Source organism: Colossoma macropomum, unplaced genomic scaffold (genome assembly GCF_904425465.1).
Source record: "Colossoma macropomum unplaced genomic scaffold, Colossoma_macropomum, whole genome shotgun sequence".
Taxonomy (NCBI): Eukaryota; Metazoa; Chordata; class Actinopteri; order Characiformes; family Serrasalmidae; genus Colossoma; species Colossoma macropomum.
Genome location: NW_023494796.1, coordinates 15843852 through 15867775, shown reverse-complemented (window position 1 = coordinate 15867775; position 23924 = coordinate 15843852). Strand labels below are relative to the sequence as shown.

Below are 23924 nucleotides of genomic sequence, written 5' to 3'. Positions count from 1 at the left end.
TCATATCCAGGCTGACCTAAGTGTGTTTTATGGATTGATGTTGGCTATATTAAGCCACTTTGTTGAATTTATTTTACCCCATTGCTCTCTATGAACACCGGTTTTGTAGAGAGGACATAAACGAACATTATCCACAAAATACAGCAGTGATGCGTATTTTTAGAAGTTAACAAGCGCCCTAAGCATCTGCAGTGTGGAATTATTTTAGAGTAGAAAATGAAAACCAGTGTTTCAACTGCAAGAGTCTTTGTGTGTCCTTGGATAGGACAAAATCATACACACACACACACACACACACACACACACACACATATACATACACACGTACAATGCCCACTTTTTTATACCTCTATGAATAGTTTCAGTGCTAAAGCTAATTATGATTTCGTCCTTGGCTTAGAAGTGATGTCAGCAGTGACCAGCTTGCACATTTTAAATCAGCACCTGAAGGCTGTGTACACTGTCTCAGGGGAGCTGTGTGTGTGTGTGTGGGAGTGTGTGGAGGTAAGAGTTAGTTTGGATAGCTCAAGCTGTCTCTTGTTATTGTAATTTGTGGCTTAGTCATGTCAATTAAATCAAAACCTCAAATTAGCATCAACCAATAACAACACTGAGCTGTCTCTGGACAGTGTTTGGGTAGGTATTATCTGCCAACACTTAAATCAGCATCTTATGTCTATGCCAGATAGTGTGAGAGTGTGTGAGTTGGTGTATATGGCTGTGTGCGTGTGCTCATACACTAAAGAGTGTTTTCATGTATCCTGTTCTAATGATATACCCCTCCTCTCTCTCTTTCTTTCTCTCCAGCGGTCTTTTGGGGAGATATTGCCTTGGACGAGGAGGATCTGAAGATGTTTCAGGTCGACAGGACGATAGACCTCGCGCAACAAACACACATGAGGCAAGGACACACGTCAGGTAAGACGGCCGACTCAGCCTTCATCATGCAGGAGGATGAAACGAGGCAACAGTGACGTTAAGCATAACTGATCATTTACTCAGTTATATTTTCACAGTTTTACAGTTTTTTACAGTCAGAATAATTGCAGAATCACCCCTGTCAGTGTAAGATGTATTAATTACTTACTAAACAGTCTAACTCTTATAGAGAGCTAGATAGAGAGCTAGATAGATAGATAGATAGATAGATAGATAGATAGATAGAAATATAACTATACAGACACGGATAGATAGACGGATAGATAGAGAGCTAGATAGAGAGCTAGATAGATAGATAGATAGATAGATAGATAGATAGATAGATAGATAGATAGTGATTCCACACGTTTGGACTGTGGTGTATAAACGGTTACAGTCTGTATCCGTCTACTTAACCAAAGAGTTGTAATGAGTACTGGTTCTCTTATTGGGAAAGTTTGAGTAATGCTGCATACGGTGGGTGTGTTTGTGTATTTGTGAGTCTCCTAAGAGTTTCCTCAGAACCTCTGAGCCGGGGATCTTCAGGCCTTTGTGGATTTGATTGATGAGCGAGGTTTAGTGTGTACAGTATATTGAGTCGTGAGGCAGATGTGGTGATATAAAGGGATTAGAGGGCTTGAGTAATGTGGTAGATGATATTTAGTTGATTACAGGTCGGGAGTTGATATCGAGGGAGTTTAAGGCTTTGGGCGATTAGACTTGATAAATGCCGCTGTCTCACCTCTGCAGCAGCATCAGCAAACCAGCCACGTGTTTCGCAGGGTTGAGTGTGGTGGGAAGAGAGGAAACATGACTGTGTGTATGTGTGAGCTTGTGTGAGTGTGTGTGTGTGTGTGTGTGTGTGTGCGCGTGTGTGTGTGTGTGTGTGTGTGTGTGTGTGTGTGTTAAGTGGAGTCAGACGGACGTTGTCTAGGAAAACATCCTCCCTCACTGTTGAACCTCTTTCTCATAACTCCACTGAAGAGTGCCAAAGTGTGTGTGTATGTGTGCGTGTGTGTGTGTGTGTGTGCATATCTACGAGAGAGCGAGAGATAGTTTGTGTGGATGCGTTTGTGTGTCTCTTTACTTGTATATTTTAGCTGGGCTTTGGTGTGTTTAAAATGTTTGAGCAGGTAGTGCTGGTGATAAAGTTGCAGGTGTTGCAAGCACAAATCAAAATCCTGCAGCACAAATTATTTAAATTCCAAAAGGTGGAATCATTTTTCATTTTATTTGTGAAGAAACACAGAAGCAGCATGAAAAAGGAATGGAATCAGCGCTGCAATAATCACTGTAGGAAAAGCAACACAAATCCATACACTGGAAATGGAAGTTTTTATTCATTTACCACATGAAGCTCAGTGGTCTAAATTTATTCAGTTTGTCGAGTCAAGTCACAAGCCATCTAAGAACAAATCAAGATCGAGAGTCATTTATGTCAAAGTCGTGATGTTACGAAGTTATGGTATGCCTGAGTTGAGTCTTGAGGTATTTGAAGGCAGGTCCAAGTTGAGTCACGAGTCAGTTAAGGGCCAATCTAAGACGAGTTATGAGTCAGTTAAAGGCGAGTTCGAGTCAAGAGTCCAAGTCAAATTGTGAGTCGGTTAAGGGAAAGTGCAACTGGAGTCGAGTTATAAGTCAATTGAGGGTGAGTCTGAGTTGAGTTAAGAGTCAGTTAAGGGCGAGTCTGAATTGAGTAACAAGTCAGTTAAAAGAGAGTCTGAGTCGAGTTACGAGTCAGTTAAGGGCGAGTCTGAATCAAGTTACAAGTTAGTTAAGGTTGTGTCTGAGTCAAGTTACGAGTCAGTTAAGGGCGAGTCTGAGTTGAGTTAAGAGTCAGTTAAGGGAGAGTCTGAATCGAGTTACAAGTCAGTTAAGATTGTGTTTGAAATGAGTTATGAGTCAGTTAAGGGCGAGTCTGAATCGAATTACAAGTTAGTTATAGGTCTGAGTCCAGTCGTGAGTGCAACTTGAGTCCTAGTCATTGACTCGAGTTCCCATCTCTGGCTGATACCAGTGCCGTTGCTGATACACTTGGGACCCGCTGGGTTGTAAAATGCAGTCAATTCAATAAAACACTGACGTTTTAGTACTGCGGCCCAGAGTCACCTGAACATTCCTAAATGTATAATCTAATCAAATCTAATGCTTTGAAATCTAATCTGAACATATGTATGATGCTCTGATGCTTTTTGAGGCAGTTACCTGCTGATGCTGATATGATTCCGATATCATTCTACATTCCTGGTGTACATGTCACTGAGAGAGAAACAGTTTGTGCTGTTCGTGCTGTGAGCCCAGCCCATATGCACATTCCTGCGTTAAGCCCAGGTCATAATCTACTGTCAGGCTAAAGGCAGTCAGTCTAAAATAGAGAGCAGGACTGAGGCTGGAGTTGAGGCTGAGGGAGATGAGGAATGCACTCTACATGAGGAGGAGGAGGAGGAGGAGGCTGTGATTTACTCTTCATCTGATTCTTCCCTTTAACCTGCTCACACGTTTCTCTGGAATGCTGCAGTTTTGCCGCCAGAAGCTTCCTGATGGACTGCAGTTTATTCAGAAATGCGAAACTAGTAAAGCTGTGCAAGACCATAAGCCACTGTTTGAGAGTGTGACAGGACATATGCAAATAATGTTGATAAGAAATAGATAATTCACATATGGGACATGCATAGTTCATCAGGACCAGACTCACGAAAAAAAAGTCTAGTTTTAGCAAAGAAGCACCTTATGTAAAACTGTAAATTGTCAAATATAAATGTCAGTTTTCATTTGTCAAATTCCTCTTTGTTACCCAGGTTAGTTAAAGTCTCTGCATATATTAAGCAAAATTCATCATACAATACGATTTAAAAGACAAAAGTCTTCTTTTGTCTGTGTCGTCCATTAAGAGATGCAGTGCCTCTAAAACGTCTTCTTTGATTACATCACCGTGCACCAAAGCATTTGGAAAAATAATATTAACCTGTAATATAATGTTTCACCATCCCCTCCCACCAGCACCTATCACTGAGAGAAAACACTCGGCTCTAGCTCAGAGAGCCTCGTTTACATTCCATATATGTTGAAGTACAGAAGGAAAATGTGTTTTACATAGATGATTTTCAATTCATGTTCAACTTTGAACTCAAATAAACTCAGAGTTTTAAATAATGTACATAAAAACAAGATAATTTCCAACAAAAGTGCAAATTAACTGTAAGACTTCTTACAAGTTCAAGTTAAACAGTTAAAACAGCTAATCAGAAACAGGTGATAACATTTCAACAGACTGATCAAGCACACCGGATTCAACTCATCAGCTATGCTATTTTAGCTGGTGTGCTTGAGCTGGGAAATCACTAAACTGTGCTATTCCAGACACCTGCTGTGGAGGACATGTTAACTTATTTATACTTAGAAAATCATGGAATTTGACTGCTTTGTATATGACTTTTGCTAAAAAACAGCTTTGCTACAAAGAGAAATAATGTGACTGAATGTGCTGCAATCCAATTATTTTAAAAAGGCTTCATGTAACAGTCAAATTACATGGAAATTATGTTTTGTGCAACTTATATCTATTTGCAGCTTCACCATGTAAAGACTAAAACAGGCTTAAAAGAGATAAATAATGTTACAGTGTTGAAGTCTGAAAACAAGCACATTTAACGCGCACTGTTTGATATACTTAACAGTTTATTTTATGACAATTAAAGAGACATTTTTGGTTCTTCATCAGTGGGATTTCCTTCAGTACTGATAAACCAGTGGAACATTAGTATTAGCCGACGAATGCTTGGACAAATGATATATATCAGTCAGGCCCTTGAGTTCTCACACTGAGTTTTGTGTGTGTGTATCCCTTCCTGAGCCTTCGACTTGGCCGTTTTGTTTGTTCCTGACTTTCCTGTCCACTTCGACATTCCAGAGAGAAAGAGAGAGAACATGTATGAGAAAATCAGAGAGGCAGAGAGTGTGAGAGAGAGAGAAACGGTGTATTTAAGAGAGAATAAAGGGAGGAGAAGAGAAACATAGCGAGAGGCAGAGGCAGTGGATACTGATCACAGGCCATATATAAGAGAAGCAGAGCGATGGTTAAATGATGAATGACCAGAGAGGAAGAAGTAAGGATGGAAGGATGAAAGAGGTGGCACCGAGCCCACACACACATGGAGGAATGTCACACCTTTCTGTTTGTGGTTGCTGAGAGCACCATTCATAAAACTCTATAATACACACCATTACATAATGCTATAATGATAATCATTATTATATTATATAATTACTATTGTATTATGTAATACATTATTATACTGTGGAGGGCAACATTACAGAGCTGGTGTCGTAGCACACTCATCATAATATTAGTTTCAGTCCTTTAAGCAGCTCAAATCACAGAAAACCAAATCTCTCTCGCTTCTTTGAAATAAAGGAGTTTGTTGTAAAGATTATCAGTTTTTAAACGTACTGTTCACTGTCCAGTCCATACGGTCCATAAATGACAGCCATGCTGCCCAAACAGCCCATTTTGAATTCTAGTTAGTTTTTTCAGCTTGGGGTGCTTTTTGAATGAGCCAATCAGAACTAAGCTCATTTAAATATATCACTTTTAAATGCACAGCAACAAAAACAGTCTAATTCTGAGAAATAAAGAGGTGGTAAACAAATGGTAATGCAAAAATAAAATATGACTGTTTTTGGTACAGAAATCCACACAAGTGGACTTCAAGGGAAAAAACAAAAATGGATATGGGCCATCTAAAGTGTTCTCATTACATTTGAAATGACATGCTCTTTCTTTCTTTCTTTCTTTCTTTCTTTCTTTCTTTCTTTCTTTCTGTCAGGTGGATTAGGAGAGCATGACGCCACTAGAAAGCGAAGCTCATTATACCTCCTGCTAGACAGAATACAGCGATTGGGGCTTGGTAAGTTCACTTTTCCATCTGTGGGCATGTGCCTGCCGGTTCCTCTGTGTTTTTGACCTTTACTGAGTTAATTCTTCTGCATATTTGCAGCACGCTTGCAGTGCGGTGAGGGGTGTTTGACTTTAATATCTGCTGATCCTTTAAAGCTCGTAACTAGACTTGGCATTTAGGTGAGATGCCATTCATAACACACAGAAAGAGCTTTGGTAAGCATGGCTGCTAATGATACGGTCAGTCTGGCGTTTTCTGTAGAAAGGGCTGTAATATGTTGGTACCAGTGGTGAAGCCAGATTCTCTTTTTGGGGGGTGGGGGGGTGGGGGTTGCTTTAAAGTGTGGTGGCCTAGGCCTCCATGTCCCCTGGCTACAATGTGGTACACTGTCAAAAGTTTGGGGACAGCCAGCTTTTCAAAATGTTTAACAAATAATAAATGAGATTTTTTTGTATTAAATCTGAAGCTGTTTAGCTCTTATAATTTTATTTGCAAAGGCTACAAAGCTACTGCTGACAAAAATGCTTGGGAATGAAGCCAAAGCTTATCCATTTTATCCCCTTGTTATGATGTCAACATTCATCAACACTCAAATCTTTCAGCTTTGGGTCAAAAGAGTTTTCATAAGTGCTTTTAACAATAGTTTGCAAAGGAGAACTGCCAAATCATTATTTAGATAAAAACCTGATCTTCATACCAAGAAAGACACTTTGATAACCTTTAAAGTGAAGCTGAGTGTTGAAGCTAAATATATCTGACGTATTAGTAAACAACAAAATATCAAACATTACAGTGAAAATTTCAAGAGAGCTCAAGGTGTCTGCTAACGTGTATACGTGTTCTGTCCTCTTTGTTTTATATATACTCCATTCTCGCTCTCTCTGTAGATTCGTGGTCTAAGAACTCCAGTAAGGAGGAGAGTTTGCAGGCTGGCCCACGGAGTGGGGGCACTGGGGTTAGAGGGAGAGGGGCTAGAGGGAGTAAATCTCGAGTCCCACGGGCTGCTACTTCCAGAGCAGAACGAATCTGGCCTGGGGGAGTCATCCCCTACGTTATAGGAGGCAACTTCACTGGTGAGTGCTCTCTGTACGTGTATGTGTTAGTTTGTGCCTTTGCATTGCTTACATTTTTCCTTTTGTTTGGTTGTCAAACAATGACAAACACATGGACAAAAATGTAAAGGATGTTTTTTTTCTTTCCGCAAAACAGAACTGTGCACACAACAATAACTGTTCATCAAATTCAAATCATAATAAAATATCTTCTTTTCTAAATACAAACACAAGTGTGGTGCTGATTGAAAGTTTACAGTCTGCCCAAAAGAATTTGTCTGTTTGTTTCAAAGAGAAAAGCCACTGAAGATAATATAGTATAATATAATAAAATATTCCATTCTTACCATCATTTGTGACTTTAAACCACCTTTACATACTGAGCTCAACTTATTCATGCAGTTTATTGAGTTATTTATTCAATAAATAGTTTCAAACCCTTGTATAACTGAAGACCCTAAACAAAATTTGTCTGAAAATATGACACTATTTTATTCGCCCCCTGTTCAACTTTTGAAGGTGATATTCACTCACTCGACCAAATACTGTGGTCTCTTTTTATGTCTCTTTGACAACTAAGATGATGGTTCGGCTCTGTTCCAGCAACTAGAACATTTTATCAAACGTCTGAAGGATTAGCTCGTCTTCTGCTTCATCACGTGTAGTACTGCATCTCCAAAACTGTCAAACTACATTATGGACATCCAAATTGTGTGCGAAACCAAAGCTCCTCAATGGTGCAGTGAAACGCTACATGGTACGTTTATTTTTCCGAAATAGAAAGTAGCATACCTAATTGCACCGCTTGCCATATCTTTTTGCATGTAAAGGCATTCTACCTGTTTGTTCAAGCTCTGTTGAGCTGCTAGCAAGCAATGAGTAGTAAAAGAGGGGACTAAGAACCCCCTGCTGTAAAAACAATTCACATCTCCCCACAGGTCCGTACCAAGATGAAACTGACGGCACAACTGCAGCTTTCTTGATAAAAAATGATCAACAAATGGCCAACAAAAACAGCATTTAACAAAAACACTTATATCAACACTGACTTGCTTGCTCAACTACAAAGATGAAAATCCAGTTCGCTTCCAGTTTCCTAAATCACAGATTTTCATCTACATGTATTCCATCATCGTTAATGAAGAAGGAAATGCATAGTTCAACTCTGCAGGGACCTCCATAACAAGCAGAAATAGCATTTTATGGGTGCTGTGAAAAGGGATTAAGGGCAAGACAATGTATATGTGTTATGTTTGTGTAACACTGTTTGCCTGTCTATAATACTCTGTTCAAGTTTAATGCTGTATATCTTTGTATGTGCATGTTCCTCAGGCAGTCAGAGGGCGATGTTTAAGCAGGCTATGAGACACTGGGAGAAACAGACATGTGTGACCTTCATCGAGAAAACTGATGAAGAGAGCTACATCGTCTTCACCTACCGACCCTGCGGGTGAGACCACATTTGTGTGTTTCTGTGCATGGAAGCTGGTTCATTAGAACTAACGCCACTTTATAAAGCATTATAATACTTTGTAAACAGATAAGCAGAGTACATTTGCAACATCTAACTGGAACACATTCCTTTGGGGATACTGATGTCTTCACTTACTCAACCCCTTGAACCCTAGGCCCAATATTCAGTTATTAAGACATATTGTTCAGAAACTGCTGTAAAAAGTGAGGAATTGAAGTTAGTCTTACAAATAATTAGGACTGATATTAATTACACAGTTCTGTGCTACTTGTTGATGTGATTTGATTAGTTGGTCAGTGTTGGTAACCGCTTTTTATATGGATGTGAGACGACTGCAGACAATTGTAGGGGGCTTAATGCTCACCCCTGCAGTACACCACTAGTTAGGAACTCCATTGAGGTTCTCTTTGAAAACAGTCCTAGAGGTCTGAACCCACCCACAAACACACACATACACACATTTACTCTCCTACTCATTCACCTCTCATTGTTATGTGTACATCCTGTGATGTGTGTGTTTTTAAAACAAAAGTGTGTGTGTGCTGACTTTACTACAGTCAGCTTAGCTTTCCTTCCTGCCTCGTTACCATGGTGCACAGGCTGGCCATTGTTCTGTGGAATGGCATCCTAACAAGCTGACATGGTAATGAGGGGAGAGAGAGAGAGAAAAAGAGAGAGAGATAATGAGATAAGAGAGGTAAAAGCAAAACTTTTGCAATCATTTTTCTCGCGTATCTGTTCTTTATGCCAAATACATGTAGTCTGGTGTAGATGTATCTTACCATATTTATATGATTAGGTACTCTTACATGTTTTCTTCTACCTCATATCATGTCATGAGTGATAACAAGAGCATAAGGAGCATTGACTGGGCGTGTAAAGATCCAGGGCTCAGCCCAGTTCACTGTAGTAAGGTTTTGGGGTATCCAAAACATTTATTTACTTAATATGCAGATCAAGACATCAACAATTCTTACAGGAATGCAGCACTGATCATTGACATGTAAGGGAAATCATAAAAAATGAGAAAAGATGAGTGAAAACAGAGATATTTTCCCAATAATGCCATTATTAAATTAAACATTTTAAGGACTCTTATCTGACCCAAGGCCGATCGGGGTGATAATCAGTTGGTCTTATGGCCGATTTTTCATGCACAACGAGTTGGGTTTGTTTTCCAATGAATGAAATTTTCGTGCTCTCGTGCATTTTCTCTTCAGCAATCTCTCTAGCTCTCTCTTTCCCAAGTTCTCTCTCTATCTCCCGTTCTTGTGCTCTTGCACTCTCCCTCTCTATATAGTAACTGTAATTTAAAAAACACTACTATTGTGTGTAGGCTCTTCTTTTGAGAAAAGAAAAATACTTTTTGCCATGTTATTGTCATTTTTAGGAGCTGCCAATACAGAATTTACGCTGAGTAAAAATCTGTTTCATTACATAATTATGCAATTGTGTAATATTGTATTGTGTTTAAAGCACAGCAGAGCAACAGTACCTTTAGGCTATTTTTAAGTTACCTCGTCTTGACTTCAGGCTTTTTATTTTATTTTTCAATTTTTCTATTTTAGGGTATAAAAAGGTTCAAATATCCACCTTTCCCCTGGGAAAACATATTTCAGGTACACAGTTAGACCTCTGTACAGTACCCTTTTTCAGAAAATGTAAGGGTTAATAAAACAGACCATCAGTGCTCCAGAGGCAGAGTGTAAGGCGGAGAGATGGAGTGATAACGTTACATAACCTTATCCATAGGTAGCATGGCCATAACTATTGTAATCGCCAGGCGTCAATCAAACGTAAACCTGCCGACACGCACATGGGTGCACGGCACATGAGGCCTAAACCACGTGTATGTTTGAATGAAGTCGTTGACCGTCATTATTTTCTCACACCTACTGTTGCCCCTCACCTTAATATTAATCACAGTTTGCACCAATATAGCTAGTTTGTGTCTTTTTACATGTTCTGAGTGGTACCTATGTATGCGTACGTTCAGGTGTCAGTGTGTGTGTAAGTATCTGATACTCAGTATGTAGTTCTTGATGGCTGTGATAAGTCTTTTTGTGTTTAGCTTTGTTTATGTTTACCGGTTTAATAGCTTACTGCTCGGTGTGAGAGAGTAAATGTGTTTATATGTGTGTGCTCTGCTACCACTGGCCATGAAATAAGGGATTAAGGTGTCCTAATCCAAGATATAAATAACATCCTGACTGAGGTAGAGATTACGGCCGTGTGTGTGTGTGTGTGTTTGTGTGTCTGAGACATGCTTAAGTACAGACAACAATGTTGCACCGAATCCCTCGAACTCTGACTCGACTATCTTGACCTTCATCTGGGTTAGTGACTCTTGCACGTGTGTGTTGATATATTTGTTTGTTTGTTTTTCTGACTACTTAAGAACTCAGTATACAGCATACAATGTGACGCAGCACAAGTTAGAATGATCTAATCTTTCTCTCTCTCTCTCACACACACTCACAGGTTTGTTTTTATACATTGTCAGGCTGTGGGGTCACACACATGTCCCACATGTTATAAAAGGATATATTCTGTAGTTAATTGTGATTAATTGCATTTGTCTTATTTTCTCAAATTTGGCCCTAAAGAAAGACTGTTTTGATTTAAACAGCAGTGCATTTTGTTAAAGCTATATGAGTGAACAAAACAAGCTTCATCAGAATGTATTTATTATTTTCAATAATTTAGCACGAACCTGAACATAAAATCAAGTGAACACAGGGTTTACATAAAAAAGGTGAACACACTTATCGATTTTTATCGATAAGATTTTTATCAATTACGCAGTCTGCGTGCCTCTGGTGCTAACGTTACTGATATTACTGGTATTACTGGCATCAGGGCTGTGTTTTCCTTGTAAATGATTTTTTATAAAAGCTGTTTTTTAAATGAGTGGGCTACAGTCACAAACTCATATCAACAGCACGCAAGCAGCTGAGCTTAAGAGTGGAACTGCTGCTGCTACTAATATGTCCCATACACATACACATATATAATCCTAATATAATATATAATCCGAATATAATCCTAATGTTGATCTCAGTAACCAAAAAGAAATGTTTTAGCTTTTTCAGTTTTAAAAAAAGAGAAAAGTGTAGCTCTTGTAAAATGCACTTTACACAGTCAGGGCCAGTGTGTTGGTCTTGCCGTGTTTTTAACTTTTTCTACAAAGTCAGAACATTTTTGAATGTACAAAACAAGCACACACGCACTCACATTTCTAGCCAGTTGGCACATCCAGCCCTGTCCAAACTCTGCCCCTCCTGCAGCCTCCATGGCTAGAAGGAGGGTCACCTTACCTGCTGGCAGGGATTATGGTCACTGAGAGCAGTCAGAATGAGCAGAGGAGAATATGGCGGAATGTAGACACCAGACAACCATGCACGGTGCTAGAAACCTAACAGTGAGCCGGTGTTGTTAGATGGTCAGATGTGCAGTGATCTGCAGAAAGATCACAGGTTGAACACATATATGGTGCATTTGAGTGACTGTTTTGAGCACTAACTAACTTTATATTTGTACTTGATTACGCTGATATTATTGTTTTGCTACCTTTTGATTTACATTACATAATTATTTAGTTATATATTTACACAGAATTAATTACTAAGATATGTAATTCATTGCCTTTGACTTAAACGTTTTCCATTTGTTTTTATGTCAAAAACACAAAAACATAAAATGTAATGAAGCACAAACACAAATGTGATGAAGTTTTCCATTGAATTTCTCCACTTGAGAATGAATTAATGTAATATTACAACATACTTTTGTAATTACATCAAATGTTTTGGCACAGAAATTTCAAAGAGGATTTTAAATAAAAAGTCTAACCAAGTAACCAAGTGAAATGAGCTTAGAATATTATACAAATAATTCAGAAAGAAAGCACGCATTCTTTCTGGATTATGTATTCAGCAGTGCTGTGTGGGCAAGAAAAACTAAGCACCACTGTGTACTATGAGTGTGTTCTTCTCTGGCCCAGTCACGGTAACATTGCTGATTATAATAATCAGCTTTGCAGGCTTGTACCACCAAACTCTAATTACAACACAGGGCAAGACGGCCAAATTACCAGTGAGGTGCCAGATATTCTAACCTACTTAATACACAGTTATGAACTGATTAGCTGCGTGTTTGTACACACATATTTATGCCAACACGCAAACCTACGTTCTTGGTTGCGTTCACACCCTGTAATATAGGGTGTTTGTGCGTAATACAGTCTGACTTGGGGTGTCCTAAAGCACTGTGTTTAGAAGCAGCGCATGAGCAATGACAGTAACTGTGCCAACTGTCGAGCACAATGAAGTCAAACCCTCTGAGTGTGTGTGTGTGTGTGTGTGTGTGTGTGTGTGTTATTGAATAGAGGTGGTCTGATCTTCTTAACTCAGCTATACTTGAAACAGAAATCCTGAAATTCTCTCTTTCTTTCTCTCTCGTGATTTGTTGTGTTGGCATGGGGTCAGATATAAGTAGCCTAAATCTTGTCACACGCTGTGAAGCTGCTATTCACCTCATGGGCTTTCTAGGAGCAATCACAGATCACCCCACATCACCCTGCAAATCACCCCATCACACCATCTAACCCTGCAGCACCCTACACATCACCCTGTGTAATCTTAAACCACCCTAAAATCCACCCTTCACCCTAGATTACCCTACAATACCCTAAAAACCACCATAGATTACCCTACAACAAATCACAAACCACCCTAGATTACCTTACAACACCCTACAAACCGCCATAGATTACCTACAACAAACCACAAACCACCCTAGATTACCCTACAATACCCCACAAACCACCCTAGATTACTTTACAATACCCCACAAACCACCCTAGATTACTTTACAACACCCCACAAACCACCCTAGATTACCCTACAATACCCCAAAAACCACCATAGATTACCTTACAACAAACCACATACCACCCTAGATTACCCCAAATCGGCATACAAATCACCCCATAAAATCATACAACACCCTACAAATCACCTTATATTATCCCACATCACCTAACAAATCACCTGTATTACCTCACATCACCCTAGAAAATCACTCCAAATCAGGCCAGTTATGCCTATAACACCCTACGAACCCCATCACCTGAAATGACCCAAGATTAAAAATCAAACCACATAGCTACAAATTACCCCATCACCTCAAATTTCCCTATAACATCCTTTCTAGCAGATCACCCTATACAACATCACTCCAGATTACCCTGTAACACCCTTCAAACCAGCCTGGATTACCCCAAACTGGCCTACAAATCACCTCATCAGCCCAGATAAACCTTATATTACCCTTAAAAATCACTCCAAATAACCCTACAGCATCACATAAACTACCCCATCAGCCCAGATATGCCAACACACTACTCACTCCAAAAATCACCCTATATCACCCTATATCACTAAAAATGACCTGTTTTGTTATGATGATTATCAGCCCAGATATCCCTATAACACCCTACAAGTCACCCTCTCACCCCAAATATATTCACAGCATATCACTGTACAGCACCCTACAAATTACCCCTTCACACCAAACACTACACTACATCACTATATATCAACCCATATTACCACACAACACCCTACAAATCACCTCACATAACCACCCTTAAAATGTCACATTAGATAAAAATACAACACCCTACAAACCACCTCATCACTGCAGATTACCCGTTTCCCTTTTTGTCTGTATTAATTTATAAATCACCTTCATTCTCTTTGGTGATCTAGAACACCTCAGCAATCTCCTCAGATCACCTGATGGCTCTTTATTCAGTGTGTCTAAATGTATAAACTGTATTTTATTATCCTTGCAAAGATGGCAGTGATATTTAAAGTGTTTATGTTCATCATTGAATGACAGTGCGGAAAACGCTTTAGAATATCATCTTGTGCTGAATGATAAAGAGTGTTATTAAGACACTGAGCTGGTGGTTCAACAAAAGTTCATGTAAGAAGGATTTAAAGATTGACTTTAACCTTTAATTATTCAAAGCTTATAATCAACTCTCAACTCTCTCGCAGGTGCTGTTCCTATGTGGGTCGCCGTGGGAACGGGCCTCAGGCAATCTCCATCGGTAAAAACTGTGACAAGTTTGGCATAGTGGTTCACGAGCTGGGTCATGTGATTGGATTCTGGCACGAGCACACACGGCCCGACCGGGACGATCATGTGACCATCAACAGAGAAAACATCCAGCCAGGTACTACATTACCCACAAGTCCAGCCAGTTGCACTATCATTCACAATTTAGCAGTGAAGACTTGATTCACAACAGTGACCTGCTTATAACCAGCCAAGCACTTTATAACCCATTACACTTTAACCTGTCAGCAGATCATAACTTCAGTTCCTCACTCATACAACCACATAACTTACATTTTAGCTTCATAGTAGGTTCTGAAAAATTCAGAGTGGGGCACAACCTAACACATTTTGGTTTTTACTAAATCATTTTGAAACTATTTGTAATTATTTTTTAATACAAGCAACCAACACATTTCTGTTATAAATGAAAATGTGAACTGTTTCCAGCACCTACAGTTTAGGAACAATTCAGCCGAAAGCCATGAGAGTGCAAACGCTAGAACGTACCCCATAGGTGGGGTTAGCTGTAACAGACTGAGGGGCTTAGAAGTCTGGCAAATCGATGTGAGCACAATTAATTTTATACAATTCTATTTTGTTTGAACCAGACAAGTTTTCCAACCAAAATACATACAAATAATCAAAAGTAATTGAAAAACGTGTTATAAAAAAAAGTTGATTTTATGGTACAAAAACAGTCTAAATCAGGAGTCTGATTGCTGTCAATATTCATAAATTGTGTTGCTATGGTAATACGAGATGGTGAGCGAAAGTTAATTTTAAAAATGTGATCATAGTGCCAATATCTAGCCTCACGTTGTGATTGGCTCTCAGAATAAAAGGACTTGAGTATGGTGTGTGCTCATTTTTAGGTCAGGAGTATAACTTCCTCAAGATGGAGCCCGGAGAGGTGAACTCTCTTGGAGAGCCGTATGACTTTGACAGCATCATGCATTACGCCAGAAATACCTTCTCCAGGTGAGACGCACATACAGTGAGAGAAATTCACTGTCAGCATTCTTACTGTAAACACAGCAAAAACTCTCTCTCTCTCTCTCTCTGTCTCTCTCTCTCTCTCTCTCTCTCTCTCTCTCTGTTAGGGGAATGTTTTTGGACACTATCCTCCCCTCTCGTGATGAGAACGGTGTACGGCCTGCTATTGGCCAGAGAACAAGGCTCAGTAAAGGGGACATTTCTCAGGCCAAAAAGCTCTACAGATGCCCAGGTAATATCAGTGTGTGTGGGTGTGCTGAGGGGGGGCGGTAGATGTGTAATGAGGTGTGTGATGAGGTGTGTGTTTCTCTTTTCTGCCAAAGACGCCTTTAAAACAGAGAGTGTGCTGAGTGAATGAGAGAGGAAAAAAGATTGGGAGGACAGATGATTGAAGGTGTGAGTGATGGAAAGTTTGGCTCATTTTATAGGAAAAAAGGTCTCCAGATAAAAAAATGAAACTGCAATTTGTGCGCATTTGTTTTTGTACATTTTCAAGACAAAAAAAAACAAAAACAAAGAAACTGGCAACCTTCGATTTCAGTTAGTATTACTTAGAGGTAATTATCTATGTAAGTATCTATCTATAAATAGAAGGAAGAGGGAATATACAATATACTGCACTATTTGTAAGTTACTATTCAAATTTAGGCAAATTTGTGACACTAGCCATGTTGAGGCCTTTGTACAGAAAGGTCAGATTTTTTTGTCTTACTCCTTCCATTGAAGCTCGTGTTCAGAAGACTCTCAGGTAGATTTGATCTTTGTCAGTTTTAGTGATCAGAGTCTTGCCAGTTAACGTAATGTACTAATAATATCACTTGTAACTAAAAACTGCATTAAATTACAAGAGAATGCAAAGCAGAAGCATTTTCACTGTGACATATGGGGCATGCAATTACAATTATAATATATACATACTTACATGGTGTGTTATTATTACATATCGGCCCTTACATATACATACATTTAATATGGGACATATTACAGGTTATTTAAGGTACTTTCTGAGATTACACACATGCTCTCCTAACTTTTCTACAGTGTGTTTGTGTGTGTGTTTTGTGTTTGTTCACGGTCCATGTCCATTCATGAGTACTGTATTGTCTGAGGTGACAGTCATTACTCTACAAAGGGTTTTGTGTATTTGTTTGTGTAGAGGGAGAGAGAGAGAGAGAGAGAGAGAGAGAGAGAGAGAGAGTGAGAGAGAGAAAGAGAGAGAGAGAGAGAGCGAGAGACAGAGAGACTAAATGCATGACGCATGGCCTAGTTCACTTACAAAGCAAATGACTCTAATCTCTCTCTCTCTATCAGAAGCTGCTGATTAGTGCAATGACAGCTGAATGTCTAGTTGGCACTCCTCGTACCCTTACAGAACTCAGTGCTCTGTACAGTCCAGTTCAAAACCTAACCTCAAATTTAATTAAAGCAGCTGTTTGGTCAACAAAAATCAAATGTACACGGTTTCCCTTACCTCAGACCAGCCAACACATTTGGTGTCTGAAGTTTGCTTCTTTAGTTTTGTGCTGGAGCTACAAGGCTGATGTAATGGAAGCTCATATCATGCCAAGAAGCATCATGTAAACTGCATCATCATCACACTCTTGCCTCAGATGTACTTGCCTAAGTGGTTTCTGACACTGTATGACTTCTCTATAAAAATGGACAAAAGTAGAGACAAACCTCTACTGCTGTTTTTAGCTGTGCAGTGTTTTAGATAACAGTGTGTCACAGTCTCAGAAACCACACAAGCAAGTTTATGAGATTACTGAACAGTTTGGCATGTTAGATTACATTAGCCTCGTAGCTCCAGTGCAAAACTAAAGACATCACACACCTTCTGGCTGATAAACTACATTTGCGGTAAGAGGAGAATTATGTAAGTTAGCATTTTTTTTCCAAACTATTCATTTAAGATTGTTTATCTTCAGTGTAAACACAGCAGTTCACTCATCCTTCCTACCAAACAACCAGTAGCATCTTATCAGGTTTTGCGGCGGAACCGCTCGCCGTGACTGCTCCTTTGTTTCTCGTGAAACAGACACTAAAAGCGCTTCCATATGTACCGACTGTCCAATTAACTCGGAGGGAAAGGAGGGGTTTTATAGGCCGGCGTTAGCAGCAAAGTTGGCTTGTCTTAGAGACCTATCTGATTCCCTGCCCAGAGATGAGTGGATTTTAAAGTCTCATTACACTGTAGTCCTTTGTTTCTCGCTCTCGTGATTGTGTGCACTGACAAAAGGGAACTGAACACACAGCATTCAGTCACATAGTGAGCAGAAGCCTTTGTGATCTGTGGGATTTCATTTGCTTGAAATTCTGAATGGAATCTAACAATATCAGCTGTTTTGCAGAAAGTATTGTGATAATGATTAACGTGATACAGTACCAGTCAAAGGTTTGGATACACCTACGTTTTTTATTGTTTTTGATTTCCCATGTCTTAGAATAACATTAACCTCACTATTTACAGTTGTGTTCAAAAGTTTTGGCACCCCTGATCAAATTACTTTTTTTTTTTCTTATTGATTTTCAAAGTGAAAATAAATGAACACAGAGACTAAAATTTTGCAGAAATGCCATATTTGCATACTCTGGAGAGAATATGAACTTCAACCAAACATCCAATTTGACTTTGCATATGACTGTATATTTGTCTTACAAACAAACTTTTTATACACTACATGAGCTTTATAGCATTATAAAAAGACTGGGAATCTTGCTTTCCAATTGATGGTGGGAAAACTGTGAATCATGCACTACACAACTTTTAAGTTGTTGCTCAACTGAATCGAACTGGCTGAATACAGAAACACATGTTCTCCCCTTACTAGAAGATGCAGATGGTAAAACAAACATGCTGCTGCTGTTAATGTCACCACCATTTGCGCTAAAAAAGTAAAGAAGACACAAAACACGAGTGAGATGAGTTTTTAGAGGCACTAAACTGTACCACTGCGGTAAGCCCAAGTAATGAAAAAGCTCCTCTAGACATTGAATCTCTGTTCTTGACTTACTTGCTGGTTTTATTTTTTGGCGGTTTTCATTGGCTGTTGGAGGAATCCATTCAGTCGTTGACTAGTATGTACTATAAGATTAAAGCCAGAGTCTGATATACTTTGACTGGTCTGAAGTCAAAAAATCTGAGACTGTGCTTCTCAAAACCACTCTGTCTTCTGTCCCAACTATTGACACAAAATCTGCAGACTGAATCCAATCAGCACAGACTGAATTGAGGCTAAAATCAGTTGCGCCCCAAATCTGTCGGCTAGTGTACATCGTTCCACCTTGTGAGTCTAATCATGTGTCTTTTCTCTGTTTCCCCAGCATGTGGTGAGACATTGCAGGACTCAATGGGGAACTTTTCATCTCCTGGTTACCCAAACGGATACCCTTCATACACACACTGCGTCTGGAGGATCTCCGTCACACCTGGGGAGAAGGTAACACTCGTGTCTGTCTGATGTTTGGTTTTGTGTGTAGTCTAGATCTAGTTTCGCTTTGTTTCGGCTATATAATCACATAATTCATTACATATTTACATAATTTATTACATTTAATTAAATTCAAATTATGTTCTGTATCAAAAAGTTTGTGAAATACTAACACAAACTGATTGAAAGTTTAAAATCTGCACTTTCAACAGAATTAAGGTCAGAGAATCTCCACTTCTTTTATGAGATACAAGTTAGAAACAATATAAAACTACAACAAGCTTTTGTTATCGCTGGTGATAACACTGACTTCTAAGTACTTTTAAGCAAGTGTTTACATGCTTTATAACTCTTGTATTTCCCACATTTCTCCATATTCAGATAGTGCTCAACTTCACCACGATGGACCTGTACAAGAGCAGCCTGTGCTGGTACGACTACATCGAGGTGCGGGATGGATACTGGAGGAAAGCTCCTTTGCTAGGTACACACAAATGCTTAGAATAAACTGAACTTAATAAGAGTTATTGTTAATGTTCTTTAGATGTTATTATTTCTGATATGTTCTTTCTTCTCTGAATGTTTATTTGTGTGTGTGTATGTGTGTGTGTGCGTGCAGGCCGTTTTTGTGGTGATAAGGTTCCAGAAATGCTGATCTCCACTGAGAGTCGGATGTGGATTGAGTTCCGCAGCAGCAGTAACTGGGTGGGAAAGGGCTTCGCTGCCGTTTATGAAGGTGGGATTTGGTCTTGTAATGTGACTGTATTTCACAAAGCTGCGCTGGAAAATGGGAGAATTCGAGTTTATTTCCTTGGGTCACTTGAGCTGCTCTAGCTTTCCTTATTTGTGCTGACTGGGAAAGACTGAACATAGTAACAATCAGAAGTCTTTAACCTAAATGCAATTAAATAATTACAGAATTAATCAGGTAAGCCATGAATTGCTACTGCATTCAGTTTGAATTCTGTTACATTCAAACATTTTTCTGTGTTTCAGTGTCAACAACATATAAAATGTGGCAGTACGACGGATTTTTGTGTTAAGGCCGACACAAAATTCCTGCCATGTAGTCTCCTCTTTTGCCTTAATAACTTTTTATTGCATTTATTATAACAAATATATATATAAAAAGTGATCTTTTGAGCAAGAAAACACATAAATAGCAACATACGCTGTACATTAGTAGTGTTTTATCATTACTTTGTGCTCTGAATGAGCTCAAACCCTCACAGTGCTTCCAAAAATAAAGGAAACCTTGTGCTTATTTTATACAGTCATAGGAAATGGTAGCACACAGAAAGCTCTAAAGATCCTGTACACTGATATATTTCACCGTGCTAACATCAGCTTGAACGCACTATAACTCTTAAACAGAATTCAACAAGTTTACGGGGCTATTACCAAATTTTAAGACTGGATTGGAGGGTGGTGCTCACTTGGTTAGGGTTCATGTAAAGAGTTTTCTGCGAAACAAGACTACACATACAACATCAAATTTAAAAACCATAATAAGGTACCTCTATTGAATCAAAGTTTAGTTTCCGCACTTTAAATAGAATTTCTCTGCTTGTTCACTAAACTACAAGTGATTATATGATATAAAATTACAACTTCTTCGTTATTGTTGAAGGTAACAGTTTCTAAAGTACCTGATTGCTTTTGGTCATTTCAGTTATTCTAGCTCAAGGGTGTCAAACTTCCTCCAGGGTGTTCCTTTTGCGTCACAGCTCCACAGAGATTAGCATTTTCTCTCTTCTGAATTCAGCTCATGGAGGCCTTGCTAACATGCTGATGAACTAATTCAGCTGTGTTAATGACCCAGAATGCTATAGTCTGACTAGGTGTGGCTCAGAAGGTACCCGATTTAACACGATTTAGTTGATTTAGCTTAATTTATTTGTGCTCACTAGGAAACTCAAATTACTCAAAAACTCAAAAGTTACAACATTAACTAAGCATTAAGTACCACAAACTAAAACAGTCTGTACTGTTTCTCTCCCATAGCAATTTGTGGAGGTGACATCACTAAGGATTCGGGCCAGATTCAGTCTCCGAACTACCCTGACGACTACAGGCCGTCGAAGGAGTGCGTGTGGAGGATCACTGTGTCTGAGGGCTACAACGTGGGCCTCAGCTTTCAGGCCTTCGAGGTACAAACTCCCTAAGCAACTGTTAGCTGACATAACAGAATTAGCAGTTAGTATTCTTGTCCAAGCACTTTGAGCCGTCCAATGATGGTGCATTAGCGGCAGTTTGAAAAGATGTGGTGTTGTTTCATGTGTCTCTTAGGACACGCTAGCCTTCACTCTCCTATCTTGGTAGCATTGTGTGATATCGGGGAGACTTGATTAGCGGTGGAGTCACACTTTATGTGGATAGCGCCCAACAGATCATTTATAGATGTTCAAATTAGCAACACTAAATAGATGAAACTCCTGATTCTCATCAGCATTGGAGCACTGGAGGGCTAGGTTTTGGTTTAAGGTTAAAGTTAGGGTTAGGATTAGGTCCAGGGTCAGGTTTAGGTTTTGGCTTAAGGTTAGGGTTGAAAAATGAGGTAAATTTAGTAGATATTCAGTTGAAAAAACTTTTTTCATCGTTTTTAAACCCTTTGCAATGTGTGAAAATTTGTGATGAATGTACAAAAATTAAAATTGTCAAAAATTTCATTTGAAAAAACAACTTTTTGCTTTGACTTTCATTAAAAATTAACAATGTTTTTTCTTCTCCTGTAAAGTTACCATTTTGGATATATGAGGTTCTGCAGTAGGCAAATATGTCTGTTAGCACCGAAGGAACTGGCAGAAATGAAATTGGGGGAAAAAATTGGTCAAAATCCCCCAAAATACATACATACATCATCATCTAAACCGCTTATCCTTCTGGGTCGTGGTGGGGTGCTGGAGCCTATCCCAGCTGTCATTGGGCGGAAGGCAGGATACACCCTGGACAGGTCGCCAGTCCATCGCAGGGCAGCCAGACAGACACATTCACACCTAGGGGCAATTTAGCATGTCCAATAAGCCTGACTGCATGTTTTTGGACTGTGGGAGGAAACCGGAGTACCCGGAGGAAACCCACGCAGACACGGGGAGAACAGGCTCCACACAGAAATGACTCCGGTCGCCCGGCCGGGAATCGAACCCAGGCCGTTCTTGCTGTGAGGCGACAGTGCTACCCACTGCGCCACCGTGCCGCCCTCCCCCAAAATAAAGTAAATAAAATAATGCAGGCCAATCTTTAAGCAAAATCACAGAATAGATTCGACAACAGTGTTTTTAGTATGTATCTGCAAATGTTCTATGGCAAATACAGTCTGTATCAATATAAACACAATAGTATTTCATCCATATCATCCAGTTACGGTGGTGTGAATATATGGGTGCGTGTAGTGGAGTGTATGCATTGTATAGGTTTTGCTCTCTCATGTTTGTAGGTTGTAGTGCATGGAAAGGTCACAGACTTGCTTTGAAAGTAAAGAGGAAAAGGTTCCCCTTTCAATCAGGACTGTTGAAGAGTATGTGTGTGTGTGTGAGAGAGAGAGAGAGAGAGAGACAAACAAACACAGGATGTAAAACTCACTCTCTCCATTTACCTGCACACACACTCGTACTCTCATTTACTCACTCTCCTACACACACACACAATTCAAGAGGAAGACACAGTGCTAACCCAGAGACCTTGGCATACCAGTAGACTTGCGCGTCTGGTATGCGAGATCCTGTTTTCATTGGAATGTTTCTTAGGCTCTAACACCTAAGGTGCTATTGGCACGATAATGCAAAGAACACATGATGTGTTTGTTTTTTTGCGCATGCATTCTGTGGGTGCTGATTGAGGGTGTATATATATGTGTGTGTGTGTGTGTGTGCGTGTGTGTGTGTGTGTGTCTGTGTGTGTGTGTGTCTGTGTGTGTGTGTGTGTGCGTATTTACATATTAAGCTTATATTACGGAAGATTTTGTGTGGTTTTCATGTACTATACAGTTAGTATTCACCTCCAAGAGACCACCTTCTCATTTACTTAACTTCCAACTAAAATGGTCACTAAATAAAAGTTAACTTTTCAATATTAGAAGTGAAAAACAAAAGCCTTAACAAGAGATTATCAGTATTTAGCGTGTGCATTCTGTCTTTATTACAGCTCCCATTCTTTTCGGGTGAGATGCTTTCAGTTTTTCAAAGAAATCTGCAGAGACATTTTTCCACGCATTCAAAGTTCAGTTCTAAAAGTTGGCTGTATTTTCTGTTTCTCACGATCCAAGTAATCAAACACATTCAGTGATGTTGTAAAAAATCTGGTTCTGATGTTGTAAAAAACATTTGTTCAGAATGATGAACAGAGCAGATGATTTTAAAATGACAGAAAGCTCTATAACAGCTGTAATATATAAAATTAATGAAATTATCACCCTGAATGCCTCTTATTTAAAACAAATGTATTTTCTATTATGGATACTTACAGTGTCATTTCATAACTTATTGTTGTTTCCAAAATACGTGAAATGTTGAATAAAACATCAAAAGAGCCTTGTCTTGTTTATAATGTAATCTAGTTACTGTATAGAAATTTAAAATTATAATAAGTGACTAAACTTGACATTAATGTGGATTTTTCTTGTTCTTTGTCTGTGTGTGTGTGTGTGTGTGTGTGTGTGTGTGCGCGCGTATGTGCAGATCGAGAGGCATGACAGCTGTGCTTACGACTACCTGGAGGTGCGTGATGGCCTATCTGAGAGCAGCCCTCTGATTGGTCGATTCTGCGGCTATGACAAACCTGAGGACATTCGCTCCACTTCCAACACACTTTGGATGAAATTCGTCTCAGATGGAACTGTCAATAAAGCCGGCTTCGCTGCCAACTTCTTTAAAGGTATGCACACACACACACATCTTCAAATTCAAGTTCAGCAAATCAGTTCCGTGAGAACTTGAGTGTTGTGGTTTTTCTCTGGATGCAATTTCACTCTTAAAAGCAATTCAATTTGTCATGCTGATTAAAGTGGTTTAACTATGTTTATTATTCTTAT

General features: G+C 39.3%; 1 protein-coding gene across 3 annotated transcripts in view; it reads left to right on the top strand.

The window, feature by feature from the left end:
- The window catches only part of tll1 (tolloid-like 1), a 74431-nt gene that overhangs the window by 23292 nt on the left and 27215 nt on the right, over positions 1–23924 (top strand). For all 3 annotated transcript variants that reach the window (XM_036582941.1, XM_036582942.1, XM_036582943.1), the window contains 12 exons: positions 808–918; positions 5745–5825; positions 6704–6889; positions 8201–8318; positions 14408–14586; positions 15344–15449; positions 15572–15696; positions 18789–18904; positions 19277–19379; positions 19515–19631; positions 20900–21045; positions 23572–23767. In XM_036582941.1, the coding sequence (XP_036438834.1) occupies positions 808–918; positions 5745–5825; positions 6704–6889; positions 8201–8318; positions 14408–14586; positions 15344–15449; positions 15572–15696; positions 18789–18904; positions 19277–19379; positions 19515–19631; positions 20900–21045; positions 23572–23767 (1584 nt within the window). The remainder of the gene's footprint in view (positions 1–807; positions 919–5744; positions 5826–6703; positions 6890–8200; positions 8319–14407; positions 14587–15343; positions 15450–15571; positions 15697–18788; positions 18905–19276; positions 19380–19514; positions 19632–20899; positions 21046–23571; positions 23768–23924) is intronic.